Raw genomic sequence first — 25,606 nt, forward strand, 5'->3', positions numbered from 1 at the left:
CAATAGCGCCTACTTCTGACAGCGGTCGGCTTGCAGCCTAGTGCAAGATGTGGGAAAAGCACCAGTGGGGTGATGTACAGTGTGGAGAGACCACAGGTTGGCTGGGGCTGGTAGGTTGTCATGCTGTGCAATGTGAGTGGAGGTTGGTGCCCTCCGAAGGCAAGGGTGACCCTCTGCAGGTGGCACTGGAAATCCAGGCTCAGGAGGTTGGGTGTGCAGAGTTTGGGCCTGACCAGGAGCCTGAATCCTGTGTAAGTCTCCCCTCCCACCATTATATCGACTGAGTAGCGCCCGAGGGTACGAACAGTCTTATCCTTGGTGGCAAGGGGAATCGAGCACGTGGTGGGGTGTACCTTTAAACTTAGGGAGTGGGCCGCACTTGGGTGAATGAAGCTCTCGGTGCTGCCACTGTCCAACAGTTATTTTTTACCTGCCTGTTGACTTGCACGTCCATCATCGAGCGCCCGAGATCGTGGTTAATGTCCCTGGTCAGCATGGTAGAGGCCAGGACCATCTCGGATTTGGAGTCATTGCTATCCGGAGGGATGGGGAGCGTCGATAGGGCAGCCTGGTCATTGTCCGTGTTGACCACGTCAACATCAGTTGTGAGGTGTAGCATGCGGTAGCCGATGGCCTCTGGAGGCACGCGGAGCATTGGTAGGGCAGCCTGGTCATCGCCCGTGTTGACCACATCATTGTCAATGTAGTCGGGGGCCTGGCTCAAGATGGCGGCAGCATGTGGGGAGCTGCTGTATGGCAGGTCTCCTTCCCCAGCAATGTCTGCTGTGCTGGGGGAAGTGCCGGCGGCAGTTACGCCATTATGTCAGCTGGAAGTGACGTCACACAGTGAACTGGAAGTGACGTCGCTGTAGTTCTTAGTGAGCGGCGAGAGCGATGTCTGGTGCAGATGCTCGGGGCACACGCTGTGACAGTTGCTGGGGGGCTGGATGTTGCGTGGTTGAAGTCTGAGAAGACGGAAGTCGTCCCGGAGATAATGGCATCATCCAAAACGCGCATGTGGGAGGGACTGCGGGGGAGGTAGTGAGGTCATAGAGGGCCGCTGTGCTGCCGGCAGGTTTAGAGAGGCACACTTTTGGAAAGTGGCCTTTCTTGCTGCATCGGGAACAATACTGGGCAGTTTTGGCGTGATCATCGATCTGACCCGTACCAGAACCCACTGTACTTACAGGGGTGCCGGGCGCCTGCCGCAGTGAAGTTCTCCTCCCCAGCTTGGCCTGGGGCTGCAGCTGCAGTGTGAGAGGGCCATGAGGGAGCCTGGGGAAAACCCGAATTGAAGGCTTCAACGTGCAATGCTGCAGGATTTGGACCACTTCCACAGTCCTGGTTAGGGCATAGAGGTTGTCTTCCAGCAGCTTCTGCCAGATGGCTCTCAAGCGTAGCCCTCGGATGAAGGCGTCCCAGATCAGTCTCTTGACCTCCTCTACACCTACCCTGGGTTCAGCTAGACACGGTCGGGCCTACTATCGCAAGTGTCCCAGGTAAGACTCAGCCTTCTCCCCGGGTTGCTGGGCTCGGGTGTTGAGGAGGTAATTTGCACAGACTACATTCATGGGGGGCTTGTGCAAGTTCTCAAGAGTTTCCATTGTGCTCTTGTACGTGATGCAGCCTTTGGTCACCTGGAAGGCTCGGGGACCCTGCTTTGACCGGAGTAAGACCAACCCCTTCCAATCGGATTCCAGGATATCGCCCTCGTGTGCCTTGATGATTTCCTCGACCACGTGCTGCCAGATCTCGAAGCATGTCTGGGCTTCCGGGTGGCGTGGGTCAACCTCGAGTCTCCCTCCGCACAGGAGTTTTTCCTTGGCAGCCATGGGAAAATTGTGTGGATTAAATTGTGGTGCGCTGTTAGACTGAATCAGACACACACAAGGTAAAGACTGAACAACAGGCTTTAATCCACAAAAACCTCCACAGAGCTAGGCTGGCTGTGGATGCAGCAACTCAGTGTAAGGCTTCGGGAGGCCGGTATAGGCTTATATCCCGGAAGTTGATTGACTTCCGACCGGGTGGGGCATGATCCATTCAGGCCGACTGATTGGCAGCCGGCCAGGTGTTGTCCTGACCCCTTACACTCCTGCAGGTAGAGAGGTTGCCCCCTGCAGTAGGCTGGGGGTGTACCACCACAGTGGTGGGGGGGGGGGGGGGGAAAGACTTCAGAAAACAGGTCAGTGAGAGGGAAAATGGACCAGGAATCCAAAGCCAAAAAGTTTCTCCAATTATTTTTAGAGATGGGTTAGATGATGATATCAAATGTTTGAATCTAATACTTCAGGTCACCTCCTGAACAGGTGGAATCTGAATATAAATCTATTGGAGCCAGAATATTGGCCCAAAGCACAACTTTCTTAATCCCACCAAACTGGGGAGGGATTGGTGCAGGCATTGATATAGCCACAGCTGGCTTTTCGTCCATCAAATACTGGCAGCTCTTTGTGACGAAAATAACTCCAAGTTCCAGAAACTTGGTGCCCTGTAAATCAAAAGAAAGAGCTTGCATTGTTGCACTGTCCTTCACACTCTCAAAATGTTCCAGCGAGTGCTGCAATCGGCGAAGTAACTTACGGTTCGAGTCCAATTCACTCAGGTGACAACAATCTCTTTTCAAATCAGTTTATGGTTGTAGGAACAATTTCAAGTCAGGTCAAGCCAATGTCATTGTCATCTCATTCTACAAGTATGCCAGCATCCTCGCTCTCAACGTTAGCAAAACCAAGGAGATGGTTCTGGACTTCAGGAGGAAGTTAGGAGAACACAGCCCAGTCCTCGTCAAGGGCTCGGTAGTGGAGCGTATCAAGAACTTTAAATTGTTGGGTGTCAACATCTCTGAGGATCGGTACTAGAGATGCAATCATGACAAAGGCTCTCCAGCTGCCATACTTTGTGAGGTGTTTGAGGAGATTCAGTAGACTCTCAAAAACTTTCACAGGTGTACCGTGGAGAACACGCTGGCTGGCTGCATCAATGTCTGGTATGGAGGCGCCGACTCTCAGGACAAAAAAAAATCTCCAGAGAGTTAACTCGGCCTGCAACATCACGGGCATCAGACTTCATTGAGGACATCTACAAGAGGCAGTGTCTTAAAAAGGCAGCCTCTATCCTAAAGGACCCCCACCACCCAGGCCATGCCTTCTTCATTCTGCTACCATTTTGGAAACAAGGTACAGGAGAGCCTAAAGATAAGCACACAGAAGCACAAGGACAGCTTCTTCCCCACTGGAATCAGAATCCTGAATAGTCAATGAACCAAAGACACTGCTTTACTTTGACTTTTCATACACTAATTTTATTTACTTTTGTCAGGTGGTTTATATGAATGTTTGCACTGTGATTCTGCCACAAAACAATGAATTCCATGACTTGTTCATGAAAATAAATTCTGATTCTGATTCTGAAGTACAACCGGACAAAACAGCATTCTCCAGTCCTCGGTGCAAAAGACACCCAGCCAGACAGAACACACAGACAAACAATACATATGCAGGATAAGTATTCATCTATACAAATAAATAAATAAATATTGCTTCCTGAATATGAGAGTCTCGGATGGGTTGTGTGAGTAGTTCCTTTGGGCGTTCAGCATCCTCACTGCCGGTGGGAAGAAGCTGATCCTCAGTCTGGTGGTTCTGGCTCTGATCCTCCTTCATCTCTTCCCCGACAGGAGCAGCTGAAAGATGCTGTGTGCAGGGTGGAAGGGGACTTCAATGGCTTTGCACGCCTTCTTCAGACCATTATCCCAGTTGATGAGTTAGAGGGAGACTCCAGTTATCCTCTCTGCCATTCTTATGGTGCTGTGTATTGACCTCCAATCCATTTCTCTGCAGCTTAAACAGTGGAACAGAGGAATCTTTCTGAAAACATGCCAAGGAGACCATTATAATCATAGAGGAGAGGATAGGCAGGTACCTAGTATTAATACTCTATTAGATACATCGACCTTGATACAACACTCAAGCCTCAAGGTGGAACTTGAATCCAGAACTTCCTAACTCAAAAGTCTGGAGATGCTGTGACTGAGTGCAATGCACTGGGGAACCTCAGCAGGTCATGCAAAAATCCCTAAGAAGCAAAAGTTCAAGCCTGAGCCCTTGGTTAAGATATGAGCAGAAAGAAGGCATGCATCTGAATTAAAAGGTGAGGGGAGGAGGAAAGATGCAGGGGGAGGAGTACAAGCCCACAGCGAAATGGTTTTAGGTGGATATGGATAGGAGGACAGAAGACCAAAAAGCTGAGAAATGATGGGGGGTTGGGGGGGATGGGGGTGGTGGGAAGCTGGAGGAAAGGAGAGGGATGGAGAGAGGGAAGGTGAGGGAGAGGGAAAGGGGGAAGAGAGGGAAAGTGATAGACAGCGGATGGGGTTCAACAAAAACTGGAGAAGTCGATGTTAATGCCATCTGGTTGGAGAGTGCCCTGAGACAACATTAGGTGTTGTTCCTCCAATCTGCAGGGCTCCTCGGTGTGCAACGCGCGAGGCCGTGGGCAGATATGTCAGCATGGGAGCGGGGAGCGGCATTGAAATGGTTGGCCATTGGGACAGTTTGGGATATCCCAGAAGGTATCAGCTATCTCTATGTCTCTCTCTCTCTAGCGGGGTGTAAAAAATGATTAACGTAGGAAAGAGTGGAGCCAGAATTGTAATTGATTTGTAAACATTTTGTGTTGAATTTTTCAGATAAACTGCAACGGTTTTACCATCAGTGACCAGCGTGGGTTGCAAGCTGTGGGAGTGGGATTATTTCCAAACCTCTGCCTTGTCAATCACAACTGCTGGCCAAATTGCACAGTGATATTGAACAACGGAAAGTAAGTAGTCCAAGATCATAACTGTGGTTGTAAAGTGAAATTTTCTTGCTAGACACTATTTTTCTGGCGTGACCTCTGTCCAAATGGGCAATAATTCAAGTCGTTGGAGATTATCTAACCTCGTGCAAATAGGGTTGTTAATGACAGGCCAATCAGCCCCTTGAGCCTGGTTTTCCATTCAGTTAGATTGTGTCTGATCTTTACCCTGTTCAAACACCAGGCCTGCTCTATAACTATAGTAATAGCCTATTAAACATGTCCAAAAAAATCGTCACCTGTTAAAAACACGGAGCAACAGCCACCTGGGGCCTATAAAACAGTAATATTTAGGTCCTGTCATTTTACAGGAGCTAAACAGGGGTCAGAAAACTTTTTAAACCATCGACCTCTTTTCATGGAATCCTTCATTGACCCCCCAAGTATGTAAAATAAATCAATAAATGACATCAGTAATAAATTTCTCTCTAGCCTAGACATTTATCGACCCCCTTGGATTGTCCCATTGACCCCCCACCCCCACCCAGGGGACAATATAGACCATTTTGCCAACCCCTGAGCTAAAATGTCACTGTCCTGATCCCTGGGTGTAATTGGCCGACACAGGCTTGTGGGCCGAAAGGGCCTGTTACCATGCTGTATGCCCACATTTTAATTTAAATTTGACAGGCACATCCTCAATGGATTAAAAACCATTATACAAGAATCAATAAAATTAGGGAAGCGCAGTTACCTTTGCAGATTGTGCACAATCGACCCAGGTTTGAAGCCGACGTTGTCATTAAGAAGTTTGTTTGTTCTCCCCAGGTCTGCGTAGGTTTCCTCCAGTTGCCGTGGTTTCCTCCCAGCCTTCAAAAATGTATGGGGTTTGTAGGTTAATTGGTGTATTTGGGTGGCATGGGCTGGAAGGGCCTGTGGTACCCTGCTGTATGTCTAAATTTAAAATAATTTAAAAAACAAAGGGCGGTTAAAGCAGATGCAGAAATTATCAGGCCTGTATGGAGCTTACGTACTGGTCCTATTGTATCAGTAGTGGTTCAAAACACAAAGAATGGGTATACTTGAGTCAGAAGACTGTGGGCTCCAGGGAGTTGGGTGCAAGTCTAACACAGAGCTTTGCTGTGCTGTCAGAGAGGCCATTATCAAAAGGTAGCCTTGAGCAAGAAATTCTGCAGATGCTAGGGTCAAGTGCAATGCACAAACATGCAAGAGAAACTGGGTGGGTTATGCAGCATCCTTTGGAGGTAAAAGGCGATCGAATTTTCGCATCTGAGCCCTTTATCAAGGTAGACGGTTGAAGAAAAAGGTGGGGACGAAGGGGATGGAGGAAGGGCAGGGGAGGAGCACAGGCTATTAGGTGAGATGTAATTGTATGCAGGTGGGAAGGTAGAAGGGAAAGAAGATAAGAAGAGATGTGGGAGAGGGCAGAGGTTTTGTTGTTCCAAGACGGAATATAAGGTGTTGTTGTCCTAAGATGGAATATTCTGTTTTGGCACTCTCCAACCAGACAGCATTAATATCGATTTCTGTTAACCCCCCTCCCCTGGTCTCTCTCACTATCCCTTTGTCTCCTTTCTTCAGCTCCCCACTCTTTCCCTTCTCCTACCAGAGGGTTACCCTTCACCCTCTGCCCTCTCCCTATCCTGCTCCTTTCCTTCCTCTGCTTTCGCACCCACCAAACATAGCCCTCCACGAATTCTCACCCTCCTCCTCTTTAATCCCATCCCCCTCCACCCCTATATTCTCACTGGATTCTTCCTTGCTCTCCTCCACCCCCCCCCCCCCCCACCTCCACCTTCTGGTTTCTCTTTATACCGTCATTCTCACCTTCTCTATTTATCGGATTCCATCACAGACAGACTTTGACTTCTAATTATCCAATCCACCCTGATCCACCCTGTATGTCTCACCTTCCTCCACCTGATCCCCTCATTTTTCTTCCTCCCTATCTCTGTGTTCTGGCATCTACCAACACCATGCCTCTGCCATGTTTCACCTCCCCCAATTCACCAAGCCCACATGCAGGTGTGCCACCCCACACACTCTTTCCACTTTATAACAGCGTGGATCTTCCATTTGGAGGAACAACACCTCATCTTCTATCCTGGCACCCTCCAACCAGATGACATTAAAATCAACTTCTCCAGTTTCTGTTACCCCATCTCTCTCTCTCCCTCACACACACACACACACACACACACACACACACACACACACACACACACACACACACACACACACACACACACACACACACACACACACACCTTTTCCTTCTGTCTTCTTTCACAGGGCCAAAATCAAATCTTACCTTCCCTCTTATCATATCCAATTAATGCCTTTTGTTGGTCTGAACCCTCCCTCACCCATTCTTCAGTCTTTATTCTGACGTCTTCCTGTTCAGTAATATATCTTTATTTCCTCTGGATACAGGAAGACCAGCATTTCTGTGTGTTTTACCACTTCACTTTCATGTTTCAGTTCACTTTACACAGACATTTAACCAGTCTCAATAAAAGGGTTTCTGCTCAAACCATGAACATTCACTTTCACCTACTGATATTGCTCGATCTGTTGAGGTTCCTATCGCAGATTGTGTTTCCTACAGATGTTTTCTGAATGTTATCAAATTGATGGGTATAGGAGTTTGCTATGTACAAATGGACTCCCTTGTTGCTCATTTTACAGTAATTACATTGGTATTTCATTGTGGTTTGGAACTACACGAGGCAATGACAGATGCTATAAAAATCCTACTGACCCTTCTCTTGAGCAGTGGGTGGGATCACATGGATCAGACCCAGTCTGAAGAAACAATTTCATCTGTTTCTGCACATACTGGCAGTAAATAGCAATAGTGTATTTTACAGGAATTCCAGGAAAGTTGGCCTGGATGTTATGTCCCTGAAGTCTGACATCGGAATGGTGCTGGGGTAGAGGATGTGTGTTGGAACGTGACAGTGGTAGTGTACAGATGAAGGGGAGCGCTGTGGAGGAGAAGAGGAGTGGAAGGTGCACTCTCCTGTCTGACCCAGCCTCCGCAAGGCTCAAACCTCAAACTGACTTCTCGTGTGAGTCATGAGTCCTTCAGCCCAGCTTGTCCATGTCAACCAAGTTATTCACCTAAGCTAGTGCCCTCCCCCTCCCCCCCCCGCCCACTGCCCTCATAAAGTAATACAGCATGGAAACAGGCCCATATCCCTCTAAACTGATCCTATCCATGCATCTGACCAAACACAATAGTACCTGCCTGAACTACCTCCTCTGGCAGCCCATTCCATACAGTCAGCACCCTCTATAAAATCTTAGGTTACTGTTAAATCTCTCCCCTCCTCACTTTAAACCTATGTCCTCTGGTTACTGATTCATCAACTCTGGCTAAAGATTTACCTAATCTACTCCTCTCATGAATTTGTGTACAGGAATACCCTGCTTTACGAAACTAGAGCGCTCCCAGGAAACCTTCCGTAAGCTGAAATGACGTCAAGTGAAGACCCTTCACTACTATTGAAGACTCTTTTCATAAAAGCAAAAACCCATTCTAATCCTTTTGTAAAAAGCGAACACGGCTTTCTTCATAAAAGCAAATTTTTGTAATTTGAGTATTTGTAAAACAGGGCATACCTGTACCTCTATGGGATCACCTCCCATTCTTCTGCACACCAAGGAATAAAGGCCTAGCCTGCTCAACCTTTCCCAATTGCTCAGACCTCCGAGTTCCAGCAACATCCTCGTAAATCTTCTTTGCACCCTCTCCAGCTTGACATCTTTCCTTTGGCACATTAACACTGAACATTATGCATCAAATGGGGGCCTCACCAATGTCTCATACAACTGTAACATGACCCTCCTGACTTTTTTACTGAATGCTCTGTCTGTCGAAGGTCAAAGTGCTGAAAGCCTTTTTGACCATCTTATCTTCCCATGACTCCATTTTCAAGGTACTATGCACCTGCACTTCTTCTTGATCCCTCTGCACTCCAACTCTCCCGAGATCCCCACACAAGACATGCACTGTATAGTATGGGCCCTTTTGGCCCACTCTGCTGTGCCAATATACATAAACCTGTTCCACTATCAAGCTAACCCTTCTTGACCTCACAGCCCAATAACCCTCTAATGTTTGTACATCGATGTGCGGAAGAGTCTTTTAAATCCCCCTATCGTATTCAGCCTCCACCACCACCCCGTGCACTGCCTTCCAGATGCCCCCCAACTCTGTACAAAAGACTTACCACTGACATCTCTCCTAAACGTTCCTCCATTCACCTTAAACAGATGCCCTCTGGTATTTGCTATGGCCACCCTGATTTTTTTTAAAAAGTCCTAGCTGTCCACCCTATCTATGCAGTAAAAACAGAGAAATGCTAGTGGAACTAAGCAGGTCTCGCACCGTCCATAGGAGTTAAAGATATCTGAGCGACGTTTCGGGCTTGAGCCTTTCCTCCAGGTATGGTGGAGCACCTCGTCAGGGCAGACATCCCTCAAGGAGATTTTGCAGTGGAGCAACTGAATGAAATGAAACAGACACTGTGATTGTGGTAAAAACAAGGAAATATTACCGACATTCAATATATTGTTACCTTCTCCTGGTGCTAAGGAGCCTGCAAAGTTCCTCCAGCATTTCTGTGCAGTCACAACTTCTGCAGACCTTCTTGTTTCACTCTTTTTTTCACCCTATCCCTGCATCTCCTAGGATGACTGACATTTTCTTCTGGGGCAATGTAGATGATCTAAGACTTGCTGCAGTTTGGAAGGCTGAGCTTCATGCACTTGGACTGGTTAAAAAGACACATTCACCAGCTCAAATCTCTGGCATTCCTTAAGATCTGATGTCAGAGTATGGATGGGATCTGGTTCTTCACTGGTCATGACATCACAATTTAGAGATTCTGCCCTGATCACTGTCCTCAGTGTTTTATTCTACAAGAGATGCAGGAGCAAGGATACTGAGGCTCAGATTCTCATTGTACAAGCAAAGATAAATTGGCTCCAGGTCAATGGGACGTCCAACTATTCTGAGCCCGAGAAGTTACTAATTTTCATCAACAAATTAAAATTAAAACACTTCTCTGATTTAAAGGGATGCAAAATAAACACTTTGGTTTACCACCATAAATATTTATAATGGTGCAGCAAGTAGAACTCCTGCTTCACAGCTCCAGTTATCCTGGCTTAGTTCTGACCCCTGGTGCTGTCTCTGTGGAATTTGCATTGAACATGCTTCCTCTGGGCACTCTGGTTTCCTCTCACATCCGCAAGAAAGCCGTGGATTGGCCAGTTAATTGGCTACTGTCAGTGACCCCTTTTGTGTAGGTGGGTGATAGAATCTGGGGGTGCAAGCTGACAAGAATGTGGAGAGAATGAATTTGACCGGGGGAATGGGATTGCTATGTGGGCTGTTACTAAACTCCGTAAGACCACGAGACCATAAAATATAGGAACGGAAAGAGGCTATTCTGCTCATCGAGTCTCCCCGGTCCGGGCAGAGGTTAGGTGGCGGCGGCCCCGATCCGGGCAAGAGCTAAGGGGAGGCGGTGGCCCCGGCCTCGGACGAGTGAGGCAGGCGGAGGCCCCGGTCCGGGCAGAAAGTAGGAGGCGGAGACCCCGGTCCGGGCACAGGGAAAGCAGCGGTGGCCTCGGCCCCGATCCGGGCAGTATGGACCGACCTAGGAGGGGAGGCAGACCCCTCCAGCCCGGGTAAGAAACCTCGATAGGAGAAGGCCACTCCGATATAAAACCTACGACCCAAGGACCTCGCTGCCACGTCCCAGCTTGCTTGGCCACGGCACATGAACCATGGGTGTAAAGGGTGGGGCCAGTACTGCGTGCACTGCACTCCACCTAAAAGCTCCTTTGCGCAGGCCCGAGGACAGGTCTACGTCCTCCCCCTCCACGTCCTCTCCCTCCACATCCTCCCCCTCCACGTCCTCCCCTCCACGTCCTCCCCCTCCACGTCCTCCCCCTCCATGTCCTCCCCCTCCACGTACTTCCCCTCAAAAGATGCTCACAAACTCAAGCTAGCATGCTGGAACATCAGAACCATGCTAGACAAGGCTGTCAGCCACCGACCTGAACGTTGGTCTGCCCTCATCGCACATGAACTCCTCAGACTTGACATCGACCTAGCCGCTCTCAGTGAAGTCCGCCTTGCAGATGTAGGCAGCCTCCAAGAACGCGGCGCGGGCTACACACTCTACTCGTCTGGCAAGCCTATGGATGAACGACGCCTATCTGGTGTAGGCTTCATGGTCAAGAACTCCATTGCCTCCAAACTCGAAAACCTCCCGACAGGCCACTCGGACCGGATCATGTCCATGCGACTCCCCCTTCAAAACATGCGTCGCATCACCCTCATCAGTGTCTATGCTCCAACCCTCTAGGCGGAACCAGCAGAAAAGGACAAGTTCTTCACTGATCTGCGCAACCTCATTCAACGCACCCCTACAGCCGACAAGGTTGTCATCCTTAGCGACTTCAACGCTCGCGTCGGCAAAGACTCAGAAACCTGGCCAGGAATCCTGGGCAAGCATGGTGTCAGCAAGTGCAACAACAACGGGCGCCTCCTGTTGGAGCTCTGCGCAGAACAGCGGCTTGTCATTACAAACACCCTTTTTCAGCAGAGGGACAGCCTGAAGATTACCTGGATGCATCCCCGATCCAAACACTGGCACCTCCTGGACTACGTCCTGGTGCGAGAAAGAGACAAACAAGATGTGCTCCTCACCAGGGTCATGCCCAGCGCGGAATGCCACACTGACCACTGGCTGGTTCGCTGCAAACTCAACCTTCACTTCAAGCCAAAGCCCAGGAACAGTAAAGCCCCCAGAAAGAGGTTCAATGTTGGAAACCTGCAGTCAGACGAAGCGAGAGGAAACTTCCAGGCAAACCTCAAAGCAAAGCTTGAGGATGCAATCTGCCTCATGGGTCATCTCCTGAAACCCTTTAAGATCAGCTGAAGACTACCATACTGCAATCCACTGAAGAGGTACTGGGCTTCTCCTCCAGGAAAAACAAGGACTGGTTCGACGAAAACAGCCAGGAAATCCAGGAGCTGCTGGCAAAGAAACGAGCTGCCCACCAGGCTCACCTTACAAAGCCGTCCTGTCCAGAGAAGAAACAAGCCTTCCGTCGCACAGGCAGCCATCTTCAGTGCAAATTCCGGGAGTACCAAAATGAGTGGTGAACTAGCCTCGCCAAACGAACCCAGCTCAGCGCGGACATTGGTGACTTCAGGGGTTTCTACGAGGCTCTAAAGGCTGTGTACGGCCCCTCACCCCAAGTCCAAAGCCCGCTGCGCAGCTCAGACGGCAAAGTCCTCCTCAGCGACAAGATATCCATCCTCAACCGATGGTCAGAACACTTCCAATCTCTTTTCAGTGCCAACCGCTCAGTCCAAGATTCCGCCCTGCTCCAGCTCCCTCAACAGCCCCTAAGGCTAGAGCTGGATGAGGTCCTCACCCGGGAAGAGACATATAAGGCAATTGAAAAACTGAAAAGTGGCAAAGCAGCAGGTATGGATGGAATCCCCCCAGAGGTCTGGAAGGCTGGCGGCAAAACTCTGCATGTTAAACTGCATGAGTTTTTCAAGCTTTGTTGGGACCAAGGAAAGCTGCCTCAGGACCTTCGTGATGCCATCATCATCACCCTGTACAAAAACAAAGGTAAGAAATCAGACTGCTCAAACTACAGGGGAATCACGCTGCTCTCCATTGCAGGCAAAATCTTCGTTAGGATTCTCCTAAATAGAATAATACCTAGTGTCGCCGAGAATGTTCTCCCAGAATCACAGTGCGGCTTTTGCGCAAACAGAGGAACTATTGGCATGGCCTTTGCTCTCAGACAGTTCCAAGAAAAGTGCAGAGAACAAAACAAAGGACTCTATATCACCTTTGTTGACCTCACCAAAGCCTTCGACACCGTGAGCAGGAAAGGGCTTTGGCAAATACTAGAGCGCATCGGATGCCCCCCAAAGTTCCTCAACATGGTTATCCAACTGCACGAAAACCAACAAGGTCGGGTCAGATACAGCAATGAGCTCTCTGAACCCTTCTCCATTAACAATGGCGTGAAGCAAGGCTGCGTTCTCGCACCAGCCCTCTTTTCAATCTTCTTCAGCATGATGCTGAAACAAGCCATGAAAGACCTCAGCAATGAAGACGCTGTTTACATCCGGTACCGCACGAATGGCAGTCTCTTCAATCTGAGGCGCCTGCAAGCTCACACCAAGACACAAGAGCAACTTGTCCGTGAACTACTCTTTGCAGATGATGCCGCTTTAGTTGCCCATTCAGAGCCAGCTCTTCAGTGCTTGACATCCTGTTTTGCGGAAACTGCCAAAATGTTTGGCCTGGAAGTCAGCCTGAATTAAACTGAGGTCCTCCATCAGCCAGCCCCCACACATCTCCATCGGGCACACAAAACTCAAAACGGACAACCAGTTTACCTATCTCGGCTGCACCATTTCATCAGATGCAAGGATAGACAACGAGATAGACAACAGACTCGCCAAAGCAAATAGTGCCTTTGGAAGACTACACAAAAGAGTCTGGAAAAACAACCAACTGAAAAACCTCACAAAGATAAGTGTATACAGAGCCGTTGTCATACCCACACTCCTGTTTGGCTCCGAATCATGGGTCCTCTACCGGCATCACCTACGGTTCCTAGAATGCTTCCACCAGCGTTGTCTCCGCTCCATCCTCAACATTCATTGGAGCGACTTCACCCTAACATCGAAGTACTTGAGATGGCAGAGGCTGACAGCATCGAATCCACGCTGCTGAAGATCCAACTGCGCTGGGTAGGTCACATCTCCAGAATGGAGGACCATCGCCTTCCCAAGATCGTGTTATATGGCGAGCTCTCCACTGACCACCGTGACAGAGGTGCACCAAAGAAGAGGTACAAGGACTGCCCAAAGAAATCTCTTGGTGCCTGCCACATTGACCACCGCCAGTGGGCTGATCTCGCCTCAAACCGTGCATCTTTGCGCCTCACAGTTCGGCAGGCAGCAACCTCCTTTAAAAGAGACCGCTGAGCCCACCTCACTGACAAAAGACAAAGGAGGAAAAACCCAACACCCAACTCCAACCAACCAATTTTCCCCTGCAACCGCTGCAACCGTGTCTGCCTGTCCTGCATCGGACTTGTCAGCCACAAACAAGCCTGCAGCTGACGTGGACATTTACCCCCTCCATAAATCTTTGTCCGCGAAGCCAAGCCAAAGAAGATCCATTTTCCCACTCAGCCCTATTGCCTGGCCTTCACTCCATAACCTTTGATGCCCTGGCTAATCAAGACTCGAGGAGGCAAAAAGGCTTCCTTCTGTAATGTGCAGTGTGTGAAAAATCCTTCAGTTCCAAACTTTTCAACTTTGCTACCATTATATTTGTATGGAACCGGCTTGTGGGCCGGAAGGCCAGTTATCATTCTGTACTTCTAAATTTAAAAGCAGAATGGTCCGTGGCTGGGAATTATTGGTATATGTTGGCATATGTTCCACTTGAGTTGAGGCCTAGTAAAAGCGAGTTTCAAAGATAAGGATCACATGTACTATCAGGAGCTTTCTGGATCCCTGTCTCTTCTCAAAACTTGTTTACTCACATTTCGTACTGAACCCTCTGGCAAAGATAGCAGCCATTCATACTGGGTGGAGGCATGATTAACCTTCACCCCCTGATAATGATAATGAGATTATACTCATACACATTGTGCCATGCACATTTGCTCCGAAATTCTTACTCGACGCAGCCAGACAGAAAAACGAATAGTCAATAAATTGATTTAAGTTAAAAGAGGCAAAGCATAGATAAGTTAGATAATAAATATTCACAGTAATCCTAATGAGGCATACTTTAGAGAGATCAGATTGACCTTGGTGAGAATATTATAAGAAGCATAGGGTTGATATGGACCAATATTGGGCTGTTAGTGGATCAGATCTGTACCTGCGCCTAGCTGATTGATTCTGTTGGCCCCCATTCCTGTGTATCTTCCCTGTAAACCAGTGAATTATTCCCTCTCTTGTACCTTCCTACTTCCCCCTTGAAGGGGCTTGATTAATCCCACAGTCAGTGAATTCCAGATCATCTGAATAAAATGATCAATATCTCTTTCTCAAAGTGTTAAACCTGTGCTGTTGCTCATTGAGGTAAATGACAAAAACCTGCATATGCCAGGGTCAAGTCCAGTGTACAAAAGTGAAGAAGGGGTTAGGCTTAAAATGTCAACTGGCTTTTACTTCCTATGGATGCCACTTGATGAGCTGAGTTTCTCCACCACCTTTGTGGGCTGCCTCTAGTCATTGAACTATCTTCTAAAAAGGAGCTGCTTCCCTTTTATCTATCCTATCGAAACCTTCCATGATCTTCTTTGCCTACAACTCCCCTCAACCTTTTCTGCTTCAAGGAGAACCGGCTCCTGTTTCTCCAGTCGAATTTGATATCTCACATTCCCTATTCTTGGAACATTTCCATCAAATCTTTCTTTGCACTGACTGTCTCTGGGACCTTCATGCCTTTTCCAAGATGCAGGGACCAGAATTGGCCTAAGCAATAACTTCTCTGGGTTCAACACAACAGTGCAGAGATTTACTAGGATGTTGCTGGGACTTGAGGAACTGAGTTACCGGGAAATGCCAAACAGATAAAGACTTTATTCCCTAGAGAGTAGAAGAATGAGGAAGATTTTTATACAGGTATACAAAATTATGACAGGTATAGATAGTGTATATACAAATAGGCTTTTTTTCACTGAGGTTAGGTGAGATACAAACCTAACGACCTAACAGAGGACATAGAACATAGAACAGAACTGCATAGTAAAGCCCTTTGGTTCTCGCTATTGTGCCAACCCATATATTCCTTAAAAAAGACTAAATACTCCCTACTGTGTAACCCTCTACTTCTCTTCTATCTGTGTGCCTAAGAGTCCAATGTTCCAGCCAATGTTCCAGCCTTCACCACCATCCTTGGCAAGGCATTCCAGGCACCCACAACTCTCTGCGTATAAAAAAACCTACCCCTGATGTCTCCCCTAAACTTCCCTCCCTTCACTTTGTTCATATGCCCTCTGGTGTTGAAACAGGTACTGGCTGTCCACCCTATCTATGCTTCTCATAATCTTGTAGACCTCTATTAAGTTTCCTCTCATCCTTCTATGGTCCAAAGAGATAAAGTCCCAGCCCTGCTAATCTTCCCTCATAAGACTTTTTTTTTCCAATCCAGGAAACATGCTGGTAAATCTTGGCATCCTCTCCATAACTTCCACATCCTTCCTATAATGAGGTGACTAGAACTGAACACAATACTCTAAGTGTGGCCTTACCAAAGATTTGTAGAATTGCAACATGGTCTCTCTACTCCTGAACTCAATCCCCCTATAAATGAAGCCCAGTATCCCATAGGCCTTCTTAACTATCCTGTCAACCTGTGCGGCAACCTTGAGGGATGTATGGATTTAGACCCCAAGGTTCCTCTGTTCATTCACACTCTTAAGTATCTGACCATTAACTGCATACGTAGCCTTTTGGTTTGTCCTGCATCACCTCACACTTATCTGGATTGAACTCCATCTGTCACTTCTCTGCCCAGCTCTGCAGCCTGCCTTTATCCTCTTGTAACCTTCGACCACCTTCAGGTTCACCCACAACACCTCAAACCTTCATTGCATCTGCAATTTTACTGACTCATCCTTCCGCCGCTTCATCCAGATCATTTATAAAAATCACAAAGATCAGGGGCCCCAGAACAGGACCTTGCGGAACTCCACTAGTCACTGACCTGCAGGCAGAATACTTTCTTCCATTACTATTCTCTGCTTTCTACCTGCAAGCAAAATTTTTATCCACACAGCCAAGGTTCCATGGATCCCATGCCTCATGACCTTCTGAATGAGTCTCTCATGCGGATCTTTTCAAATGCCTTGTTAAAATCCATAGAGAACATGTCTACTGTCCTACCCTCATTAATTTCTTTTGTTACCTTCTCAAAAAACTCATTTAGGTTCATGAGGCTCGACCTTCCCTTCACAAAGCCATCCTAAATATATTTTTTCAAATGTTCATAAATCCTACCCTTAAGAATTCTCTCCAATAATTTGTACACCACTGACATAAGACTCACTAGTCTATGATTCCCAGGATTCTCCCTGTTACCTTTTTTAAACAAGGAAACTACATTTTCCATTCTCCAATCCTCTGGCACCTCCCCTGCAGTCAAAGAGGATTCAAAGATCATAGCTACTGCTCCAGCTATCTATCCTCTCACTTCCCAAGGCAACCTGGGGGTATATCGCATCTGGCACTGAGGTATCAATCTTGATACTTTTATCCAACATATTGTCTTCCTTAATCTCCACATTATCCTGTTCTATTTCAACCTCACCCTGATTAAGGTCCTTTTCTCTTGTGTACACTGAAGCAAAATATTCATTTAGGACCTCCCCAGCCTCCTCAACTTTAAGGCACATGTTTTGCCTCCTTTAACTTTTGACATATGGTTACCACATAACCATATAACCATTTACGGTGCGGAGACAGCCCATTTCGGCCTTTCGAGTCCGCACCGGTTCACTTGAACAACTCCACTAGGTCAACCCTCCCACTCTCTGCCCGTAACCCTCCAACCCCCTCACCTCTATGTACACATCCAACCTTCTCTTAAATGACAGAAGGGACCCTGCCGCAACTATCTCATTTGGAAGATCATTCGATTCTGCCACCACTCGCTGAGTGAAAAAGCCACCTCTAATATTTCTCCTAAAGTGTTGCCCCCTTACCCTTAACTCATGGCATCTTGTTCCAACCTCCCCTGGCCCTCAGGGGAAAGAGTCTGTTTATGTCTAGTCTATCTATTCCTTTCATAACTTTAAATACCTCTATCGTCCCCTCTCAGTCATCTACGTTCCAATGAATAAAGTCCCAGTCTCCTTAATCTCTCCCTGTCATCCAGATGCTGTAAGCCAGGCAACATCCTTGTAAACCTTCTCTGCACCCTCTCCACTTTATCTATATCCTTTCTATAATTTGGAGACCAGAATTGAGCACAGTACTCCAAACCTGGCCTCACCAATGCCTTAAACAGCTGCAGCATCACCTCCCAGCTCCTATACTCTATACTATGATTTATGAAGGCCAGCATACCATATGCCTTCTTAATCACCCTGTCTACATGGGAATGCATCTTCAGTGAACTCTGTACCATAACCCCCCCAGGTCCCTCTGCTCCTCTGGGTGCCTCAATGCCCTCCCCTTAACTCTATATGTCCTATTCTGGTTATTATTACTGAAATGCAACACCTCACACTTGTCTACATTGAATTCCATCTGCCATCTTTCAGCCCACTCTTCCAAACAAACCAAATCCTTCTGTAATCCAACAAAACCTACCTCACTATCCACCACTCCCCCTATTTTCGTATCATCTGCATATTTACTTACTCAGTTGACCACATCCTCCTCTAAATCATTAATATAAATGATTAACAACAAGGGACCCAGCACTGATCCCTGAGGCACCCCGTTTGTCATAGGCTTCCAACCTGACAGACAGTTGTCCACCATGACTCTCTGCTGTCTATCTCCCAGCCACCTCTGAACCCATGTCACAATCTCTCTACTAATTCCTAGTGACTGAACCTTCCTTATTAACCTTCCATGCGGAACCTTATCAAAAGCCTTACTAAAATCCAAATAGATCTCATCCACTGCTCTACCTTCATCCACCATTTTTGTCACTTCCTCAAAAAACTCAACAAGGTTCATCAAACATGATTTTCCTTTTACAAACCCATGCTGGGTTCCCCTAATCAATCCCTGCCTATCCAGATATACGTATATACTATCTTAAAGAATACCCTCCATAACCTTCCCACCACCAAAGTCAAACTTACTGGCCGATAATTAATTGGCCTACACCTAATGCTTTTTTTAAAACAATGGAACTACATTCGCAAACCTCCAATGCCATAGTACCAGCCCCTCCTCCAGTGATCTTTGAAAAATTACTGTTAGTTCCCCCACTATTTGCTCCCTGACTTCCCTTAAAGTCCTTGAAAAAATCCCATTAGGACCAGGAGATTTATCCACATTTATTGAGCCTAGAAGCTCCAAAACCTTTGCTTTACTAATCCCTATCCTATCCATAACTAAGCCCTTTGCTTCTCTTATCTCATATTGCCCAATGACAATTTCCCTCGTGAATATGGATGAGAAAAAAATGTTCAATATTTCTCCCATCTCATACGGTTCCTTGCATAGTTCACCGGTTCCATCAAGCAATGGACCTATTCTATCCTTAACCCTCCTTTTACTGTTCACATACTATGGACACCTTATACCTTTTTTTTTGCCTTTCTAATTTCCCTGTTAAGGTTCTTCCTGCAATCTAAGTAACAATTATACATCTCCTCAATCCCCTGTTTTTTATGTTTAGTATAGGCCTCCCTGCTGTACTGAACCAACTTCTTTATTTTACCAGAAAACCATGGCTCCCTCGAACCTTTGGTCTTCCCTTTCAGCCTGACTGGAACATAAAGATCCGTACTCTCAAAATGCCCCTCAAATTTCCTCGACATCCTTTCCGGCAAAAATATCAGCCCAGACAACTGTCTGCAAATCCCTTCTCATTTCTCCAAAATTGGCCTTCCCCCATTTGAAGACCTTCAACCTCGGACCTGACCTATCCATTTCCATCATTAAGCTAAAGCTAATGGACCCATGTCTACTGACAATAACCACAACAGCAGTGTGAGTATAAGACAGCTTTAATAAGCTAATATGTTCACTAAGAGGTCTTGTCTCACTGCAAGACAAACCTGGAGGCTAGACTGTAGTTCTCGACTGCTTTATATACAAGGTCACCGGGATGACCCCTGGTGACCTAGTGGTGTAATTACATATCACCACACTATGATCACAGGATACGAAGTTCTCTCCAACACTCACCTCCCTCACGTGTCCTATTTCATTTCCAAACAACAGATCTAACACGGCTCCCCTCTAGTGGGCATCTCAATGTATTGCTGCAAAAAGCAATCCTGAACACAATGCATAAATACTAAGCCATCCTGCCCTCTTACTGATTGTGTTTCCCAATCTATGTTTGGAAAATTGAACTCCCCAACCAACACCACCCTATTTCTACTGCATATCTCACCTATTTCCTTGCACATTTGCTCCTCTAGTTCCCTTTCCCCATTTGGAGGCCAATAATATGCCCCCATAATAGTAACCTCACCCTTCTTATTTTTCAATTCTGCCCACAATGCTTCCCTCGATGAGCCCTCCAGTCTATCTTGCCTCAGCACCGCTGTAATATCCTCCCTGACAAGTAATGCCACACCTCCCCCTCTTAATCCACCAACTTTGTCACATCTAAAGCAGAGAAATCCTGGAATATTTAACTGCCAGTCACAACCCTCCTTCAACCATGTCTCGCTAATGGCCACAACATCATAATGCCATGTGTCCATCCACACCTTAGGCTCATCCAACTTCCTCACTATCTGCCCCATCTTCATCCTTGTCATTCTTCACATATGGATAGAACATAGTTAAGGGTGTAAGGGGAGTATTTGAGGGGGAATATTAGGGGGAATTCTTCACACAGAGGGTAATGGAAATGTGGAATAGGCTGCCAGCTGAAGTGCTGAATGTGGGCTCAATTTTAATATTTTAGAAAAATTTGGACGGACACTTTGATGGGAGAGGTATAGTGGGATATAGACTGGGTGCAGGTCAGTGTGACGAGGCTAAATAATAGTTTATCACAAACTTAAAGAGCTGGAAGGCTTGTTTTCTGTACTGTAGTGTTTCTATGGATTCCCTCCTTTTAAGACCATAAAAAATAGTGGTGCAGGAGAAGGCCATTCAGCCCCAGTTTGCTACATCATTCAACAGGAGCATGGATCATCGTCTTATTACAAGTCCCTGGATTCTGCATCCTTTGCATTCATGCTATCAAAGCATTCCTGTTTCTTCCTCCAAAGCTCTTTTCCATCTTACACCTTACCTAATCTTGATCATGTCTTAACCCCTGCCACCTGTGTCCAAACTTGCACTTAATCCAAGGGCCCACATCAACTGAATGATTTCAACTGTTCTGACGATGTTGATCCCTCCTCATCTTCCTCTCTCCTTATAACCTCCTGCAGCCCAACAACTCTTCTGGGTGTCCCCAGCCCTCCCATTCTAGCCTCTAGGGTACCCATGAATGTAATTGCACTGGTGTAATTCAGCAATTACACCCGTGAGATTACGTTGGCAACCATATTCTGACTGGAGGACCCTTTGGTGGAAGAGCTCCGCTCCGACTCACTTTCCTTCTCTAAGATTTATCTCGCTGACTAACTTATGCTCACCAGCCCCTTGTTTCCATGGTCTGGTGTCATAGTTTATTGAATTTCATTTCTTCTCAGTGCCCTGGGAAATGTTGCCATGTTAAAGATAGTTTACCAATGCAAGTTGTTGTTGTCGTGTGTGATTTATTTTACTTTTTGGTTGTGAAATGTGGATTTTGATTTTGTCTTCCAGTCATGACGCGGTTAACTCAATGTTCCACACACAGATGAGGTGGGTTGTCTGTTTTGTTAACTCTTTGTGCTCAAAATCTTGCTGATGCAATGGTTTCCACCTCTGCGAACCTTGACCTCTCAGCCAAACAAATCCTCAAAAATACATAAAAAACCAATCAGGTGATGAAAAGGAATGAAAAACAAGTTAAAATTTCTTTAGAAAGTGGATACTTTAATCTCTAGGATGTTCAGCTCTTGGAGTGCAAGAGGCCAATGGTTTGAGTTCTTCATTGAGAAATGATTCAAGGGAATCTTCGACACTAGTTGGTGGAGAGACTGGCGTCTAGATGACACTGGCTTCTAGAGCAATGTGGGGGGGAGGGTCAGGAATATGGAAAGTGGGGTAGGTGATATAGGGCAGCAAGAGGGATGGAGATACAGGGGTATGTGTAGAGGGTTACCTCAGACAACTATGGAGGCTGTCAATTAATATATTTAAATTAGAAGTTGATATGTTCTTGATAAGTAGGGGTATCAAAAGCTATGAGTAGGAGATAGGAAAATGGGTTTGAGAGGAAAAATGCATCAACCTTGATTTGAATGGCAGAGCAGATCTGATGGACCAATTGGCCTTATTCAGCTTCTACGTGGTATGGTCTTAAGGGTGAGGGATATGGGGCAATGGCAGGGATAGGATATAGGAGTACAGGGAGAGGTGTGAGGGATAGAAGCACAGAGAGGAGTGGGGGATACTGGAGAATAGGGAGAGGTGTGGGGGATATAACCACAGAGAGGAGTGGGGGATACAAGAGTATAGGAGAGGTGTGGGGGATGTAGGGCAAGGACAGGGAGAGGATAGAGGAGTATGCGGGGAATGGCAGGGATATGGGGCAGGGAGAGGGCTGGGATACAGGTGTATGGAGACAAGGGGTGGGTGGATATAGAGCAGTGAAAAGGATGGGGATGCAGGAGTATGGGGAGAGGGGTAGGGAATCTAGGGAAAGGAATGGAATGGGTGGGTATAGGGCAGGGAGAGGGGTGGGGGATATAGGAGAGGGAGAGGTAGGGGAAAGTGGTTGGGATATTGATGGGTTAATGGAGTATGATGAGGGGATGTTGGGAGGGGATGAGATGTGGATGAGGGAGGCGATGAGTTCGGGAGAGGGGGTAAGAAGATTGCGGTGGGAATGAAGGAATATAGGGATATGATGACAGTGTTCAGGAATTACAGGGAGAGGGATGGGTGTTGAGAATATGGTGTATAGGGTGAGTGGTGTCACAGAAACAATGGGCGCAATGACCTCCCACCTCAGTAGATTTACAGGGAGCAGATTGACACGTCATTGATATCTGTTGTTCACTGTTGAGGTACTGATTGTCCCACTCCAGATCTTCACCATTTTCTGCTTTGCTGTGCTTCTTTTGGTGACAAACTGTCTCCTCAAACTGAACGAGAGTGATGTTGGAAGTGTGCAATGGGTCAGGCACTTAAGCATGGACTTCAGTGTTGGATAAAACTGAAACAAAGTCACAGCTAGCCAACCTGAGGCTCCTCAACACCTGACAACCGACTAAATCAGGGAACATGAATGAACAAATAGAAGCCAAATGACTCAGAGAGTCAGGCAGTATCTATGGAGAGAAAAGGGTCAGTCAGCGTTTGGCATGGTTAGTGTAGCAGTTAGTGCAATTATATTGTGATACCAGCTACCCAGGTTTGAATCTGGCACTATCTGTAAGGAGTTTGTATGCTCTCCCTGTGTCTGCATGGGTTTCCTCCGGGTGCTTCGATTTCCTCCCACCCTTCAATACATACTGTGGTTGTAGGTCATTTGGGTGGCATGGGGTCATGGGGTGGAAGGGCCTGTCACCAGGCTATATGTCTAAATTTAAATGTTTCAGGTCAGGATCTTTTATCAAATTAATTGGGAATCTGTCCAACAAGCTGTAGGGTCATGTCTTCCAGTGGTGGTCAGAGAGCACCTCTTTCTGTAGGCACGCACCGTTCCAGCAGCAGGGAAGTTCCAGCATGGGTGGTGGTGCAGTGAGATACATTCAGAACCTTGATGTTGAATCTAGACTTTGTGACGTCAAACGTGGGTGAAGAAATGCCTTCATAATTCCTCTAGCTGATGAATTGGCACTACTCCATGTTGCAGATGGTGCTGAGAGAATCAAAGGTATCCAATTTATCCTGTGTGTTCTGGAAGGGTGAGGCTTCAAATGCTGTCAATAAGTGTTGGTTGATAGCTGCAGCTCCGAATGATGGCTGTCTAGGCTGGGTACATCGCTGTTACTGAGTGGACCAACATGACGACAAGCTGACTTGATTCTGGACTTTGTCCTCATACAGTGTACCTCTGATAGTCTATCTCTTCATATTTGACAGGAGTGGCCATCACACAGTTCTTGTGACATCAAAGCCTTGTTTCACACCAGGGAGATGACCCATTTGTCTTCAATTATGTTAACTGAGATATAACAGTCTCTATGGAACTGAACAGGCAGTTCAAAACAGGTGATCCCTGAAGGGCTGTGAACCATCTGCACCAGCAGAAGTGTCCACGCCATAATTTGTAACCCACCTCCCACCCACAATGCACACACACATCCCTCAATCTACTTTTCCCTTCAAGTCAGGTGACTGAAGGCAGGAGGACTTCCTCGTTTAACTCCCTTCAGCTGCCCCACTGCCAAGCCTCTTTGAGGAATGCCTAGTCTGAATAAGTTCTCCTCCCTCCGAAGTGAGAGCCACTCCCTGCTCCTCTCTGCTGCTCTCAACCTTCCCCCTGACGAAAGGCTCAGGCCCGAAACTTTGTTCATCTGTTACCTCCTGTGGATGCTACGTGAACAGTTGAGTTTCTCCAAACTCAGAGGAACGCCACGGTTTCCAAGTTCAAGTGAACAGCAATTCTATTTGTCAACCTGGCCTTCCCGGCAGAATGCACGTGCACTTTCCATTCCCACCAAAGCCTTGGGAGATGTAGTCGACAGTGCTGACACATGGCTCTTGCCTTCTCCTTGGAGCTCCCCAAACAAGCCACACTCTGGAATGTCTGCAGAATGTCTTGCTGCAGCTGTCCAAGGCAGTTGTGAGTCTGCACTTCGAGTATTGTGCGCAGTTCTGGTTACCCGGCTGGAGAAAAGATTTCACTAAGCAGGAAATGGTGCTGAAATTAATCACAGGAGTGTTACCAGGACTGGCTGTAGTGTGGGAGAGGTTGGATAGGCTTGAGCATAGGAGGCTAAGGGAGACTTTAAAGGGGTTTTATAACATAATGAGAGTCACCAGTAATCATAAGATGTTATTCCCAGTGGAGGGGAAGCAAAAACATCAAAGGATATAGATTTGCGAGAGAGGAGCATCTTTTTCACGCAGAGGGTGGTGGGTTATATGGAACAAGATTCCAAGAGAGCTGTAGACAGTTGTAACATTTAAAAGAATTTAGACTGGAGCTGGACAAGAAAAATATAGAGGGGTATGGGCTTCAGCCCACACAGGCAAATGGGTGGACGGTTGGTCAGTGTGGACTAGATGGGCTGAAGGGCCTGTTTCCATGCTGTATAATCTATGACCTTTGATCGAAAGACAAATGGCACCAACATCAATAGTCCTGCGAGATCACATTTGGCCAGAATCCCAAATGAATTAGCCCCATTAAAAACTGTTCCGAAGGAACTGTGGCTGGATATCCTGCCGCAGTTCAAAGGTTTTTCACCTTCTCAAGAGAACATCAGGAGTGAAATGGAATTCTCTTCCCTGACCTGGAGGAGCTGCACTCAAGAAGCTTGCACCACCCAGTATTGAATGATCTACTTGATCTGCAGGGAGTCCACCATTTCAACTGCCAGCCCTTCATCCGAACCTCTCATTGTCTCTCCCATGGCTGCAAGAGCGAAACATCTGCAGGATATAATGCAGCTAAATTACCAAGGCTGCCTTGACAGTAAATTACCCAGAAGGACAAGGGCAGGAAGAAGATGATTCCAAAAGTTTTCTTTCCAGGTCACATACCATCCTGCCCTGGAACTAAGTCACCATAGGGTCCAAGCCCTGGAACTCTCCCCACAGCAGTTTTTTCCCCAGGACTGCAGCACCTCAATCCCTATGTCCTAAGGGCAATTAGATTTGGGCAATGTCTGCAATGCCTCACCCCATTTGTTTTTGTTTTATTTTAAAAAATGTTCTTGTCAACGCAAGACATGTCAGATGTTAAAAATAAAATGTAGAATCATAACATTCTAATTTGATGGATGATTCAGCCCAGCAAGT

At 46.9% G+C, this 25,606-nt stretch overlaps 1 protein-coding gene across 4 annotated transcripts in view; it reads left to right on the top strand.

Moving 5' to 3' along the window:
* Positions 1 to 25,606, top strand: part of LOC138756988 (histone-lysine N-methyltransferase Smyd1-like) — a 129,162-nt gene that overhangs the window by 64,576 nt on the left and 38,980 nt on the right. For 2 of the 4 annotated variants that reach the window (XM_069923535.1, XM_069923537.1), the window contains exons 4-5: positions 4,691 to 4,821; positions 21,353 to 21,391. In XM_069923535.1, the coding sequence (XP_069779636.1) occupies positions 4,691 to 4,821; positions 21,353 to 21,391 (170 nt within the window). The remainder of the gene's footprint in view (positions 1 to 4,690; positions 4,822 to 21,352; positions 21,392 to 25,606) is intronic. The other 2 variants (XM_069923536.1, XM_069923538.1) reach the window with 1 other exon arrangement.

The sequence above is a fragment of the Narcine bancroftii genome, chromosome 3 (assembly GCF_036971445.1).
Source record: "Narcine bancroftii isolate sNarBan1 chromosome 3, sNarBan1.hap1, whole genome shotgun sequence".
Taxonomy (NCBI): Eukaryota; Metazoa; Chordata; class Chondrichthyes; order Torpediniformes; family Narcinidae; genus Narcine; species Narcine bancroftii.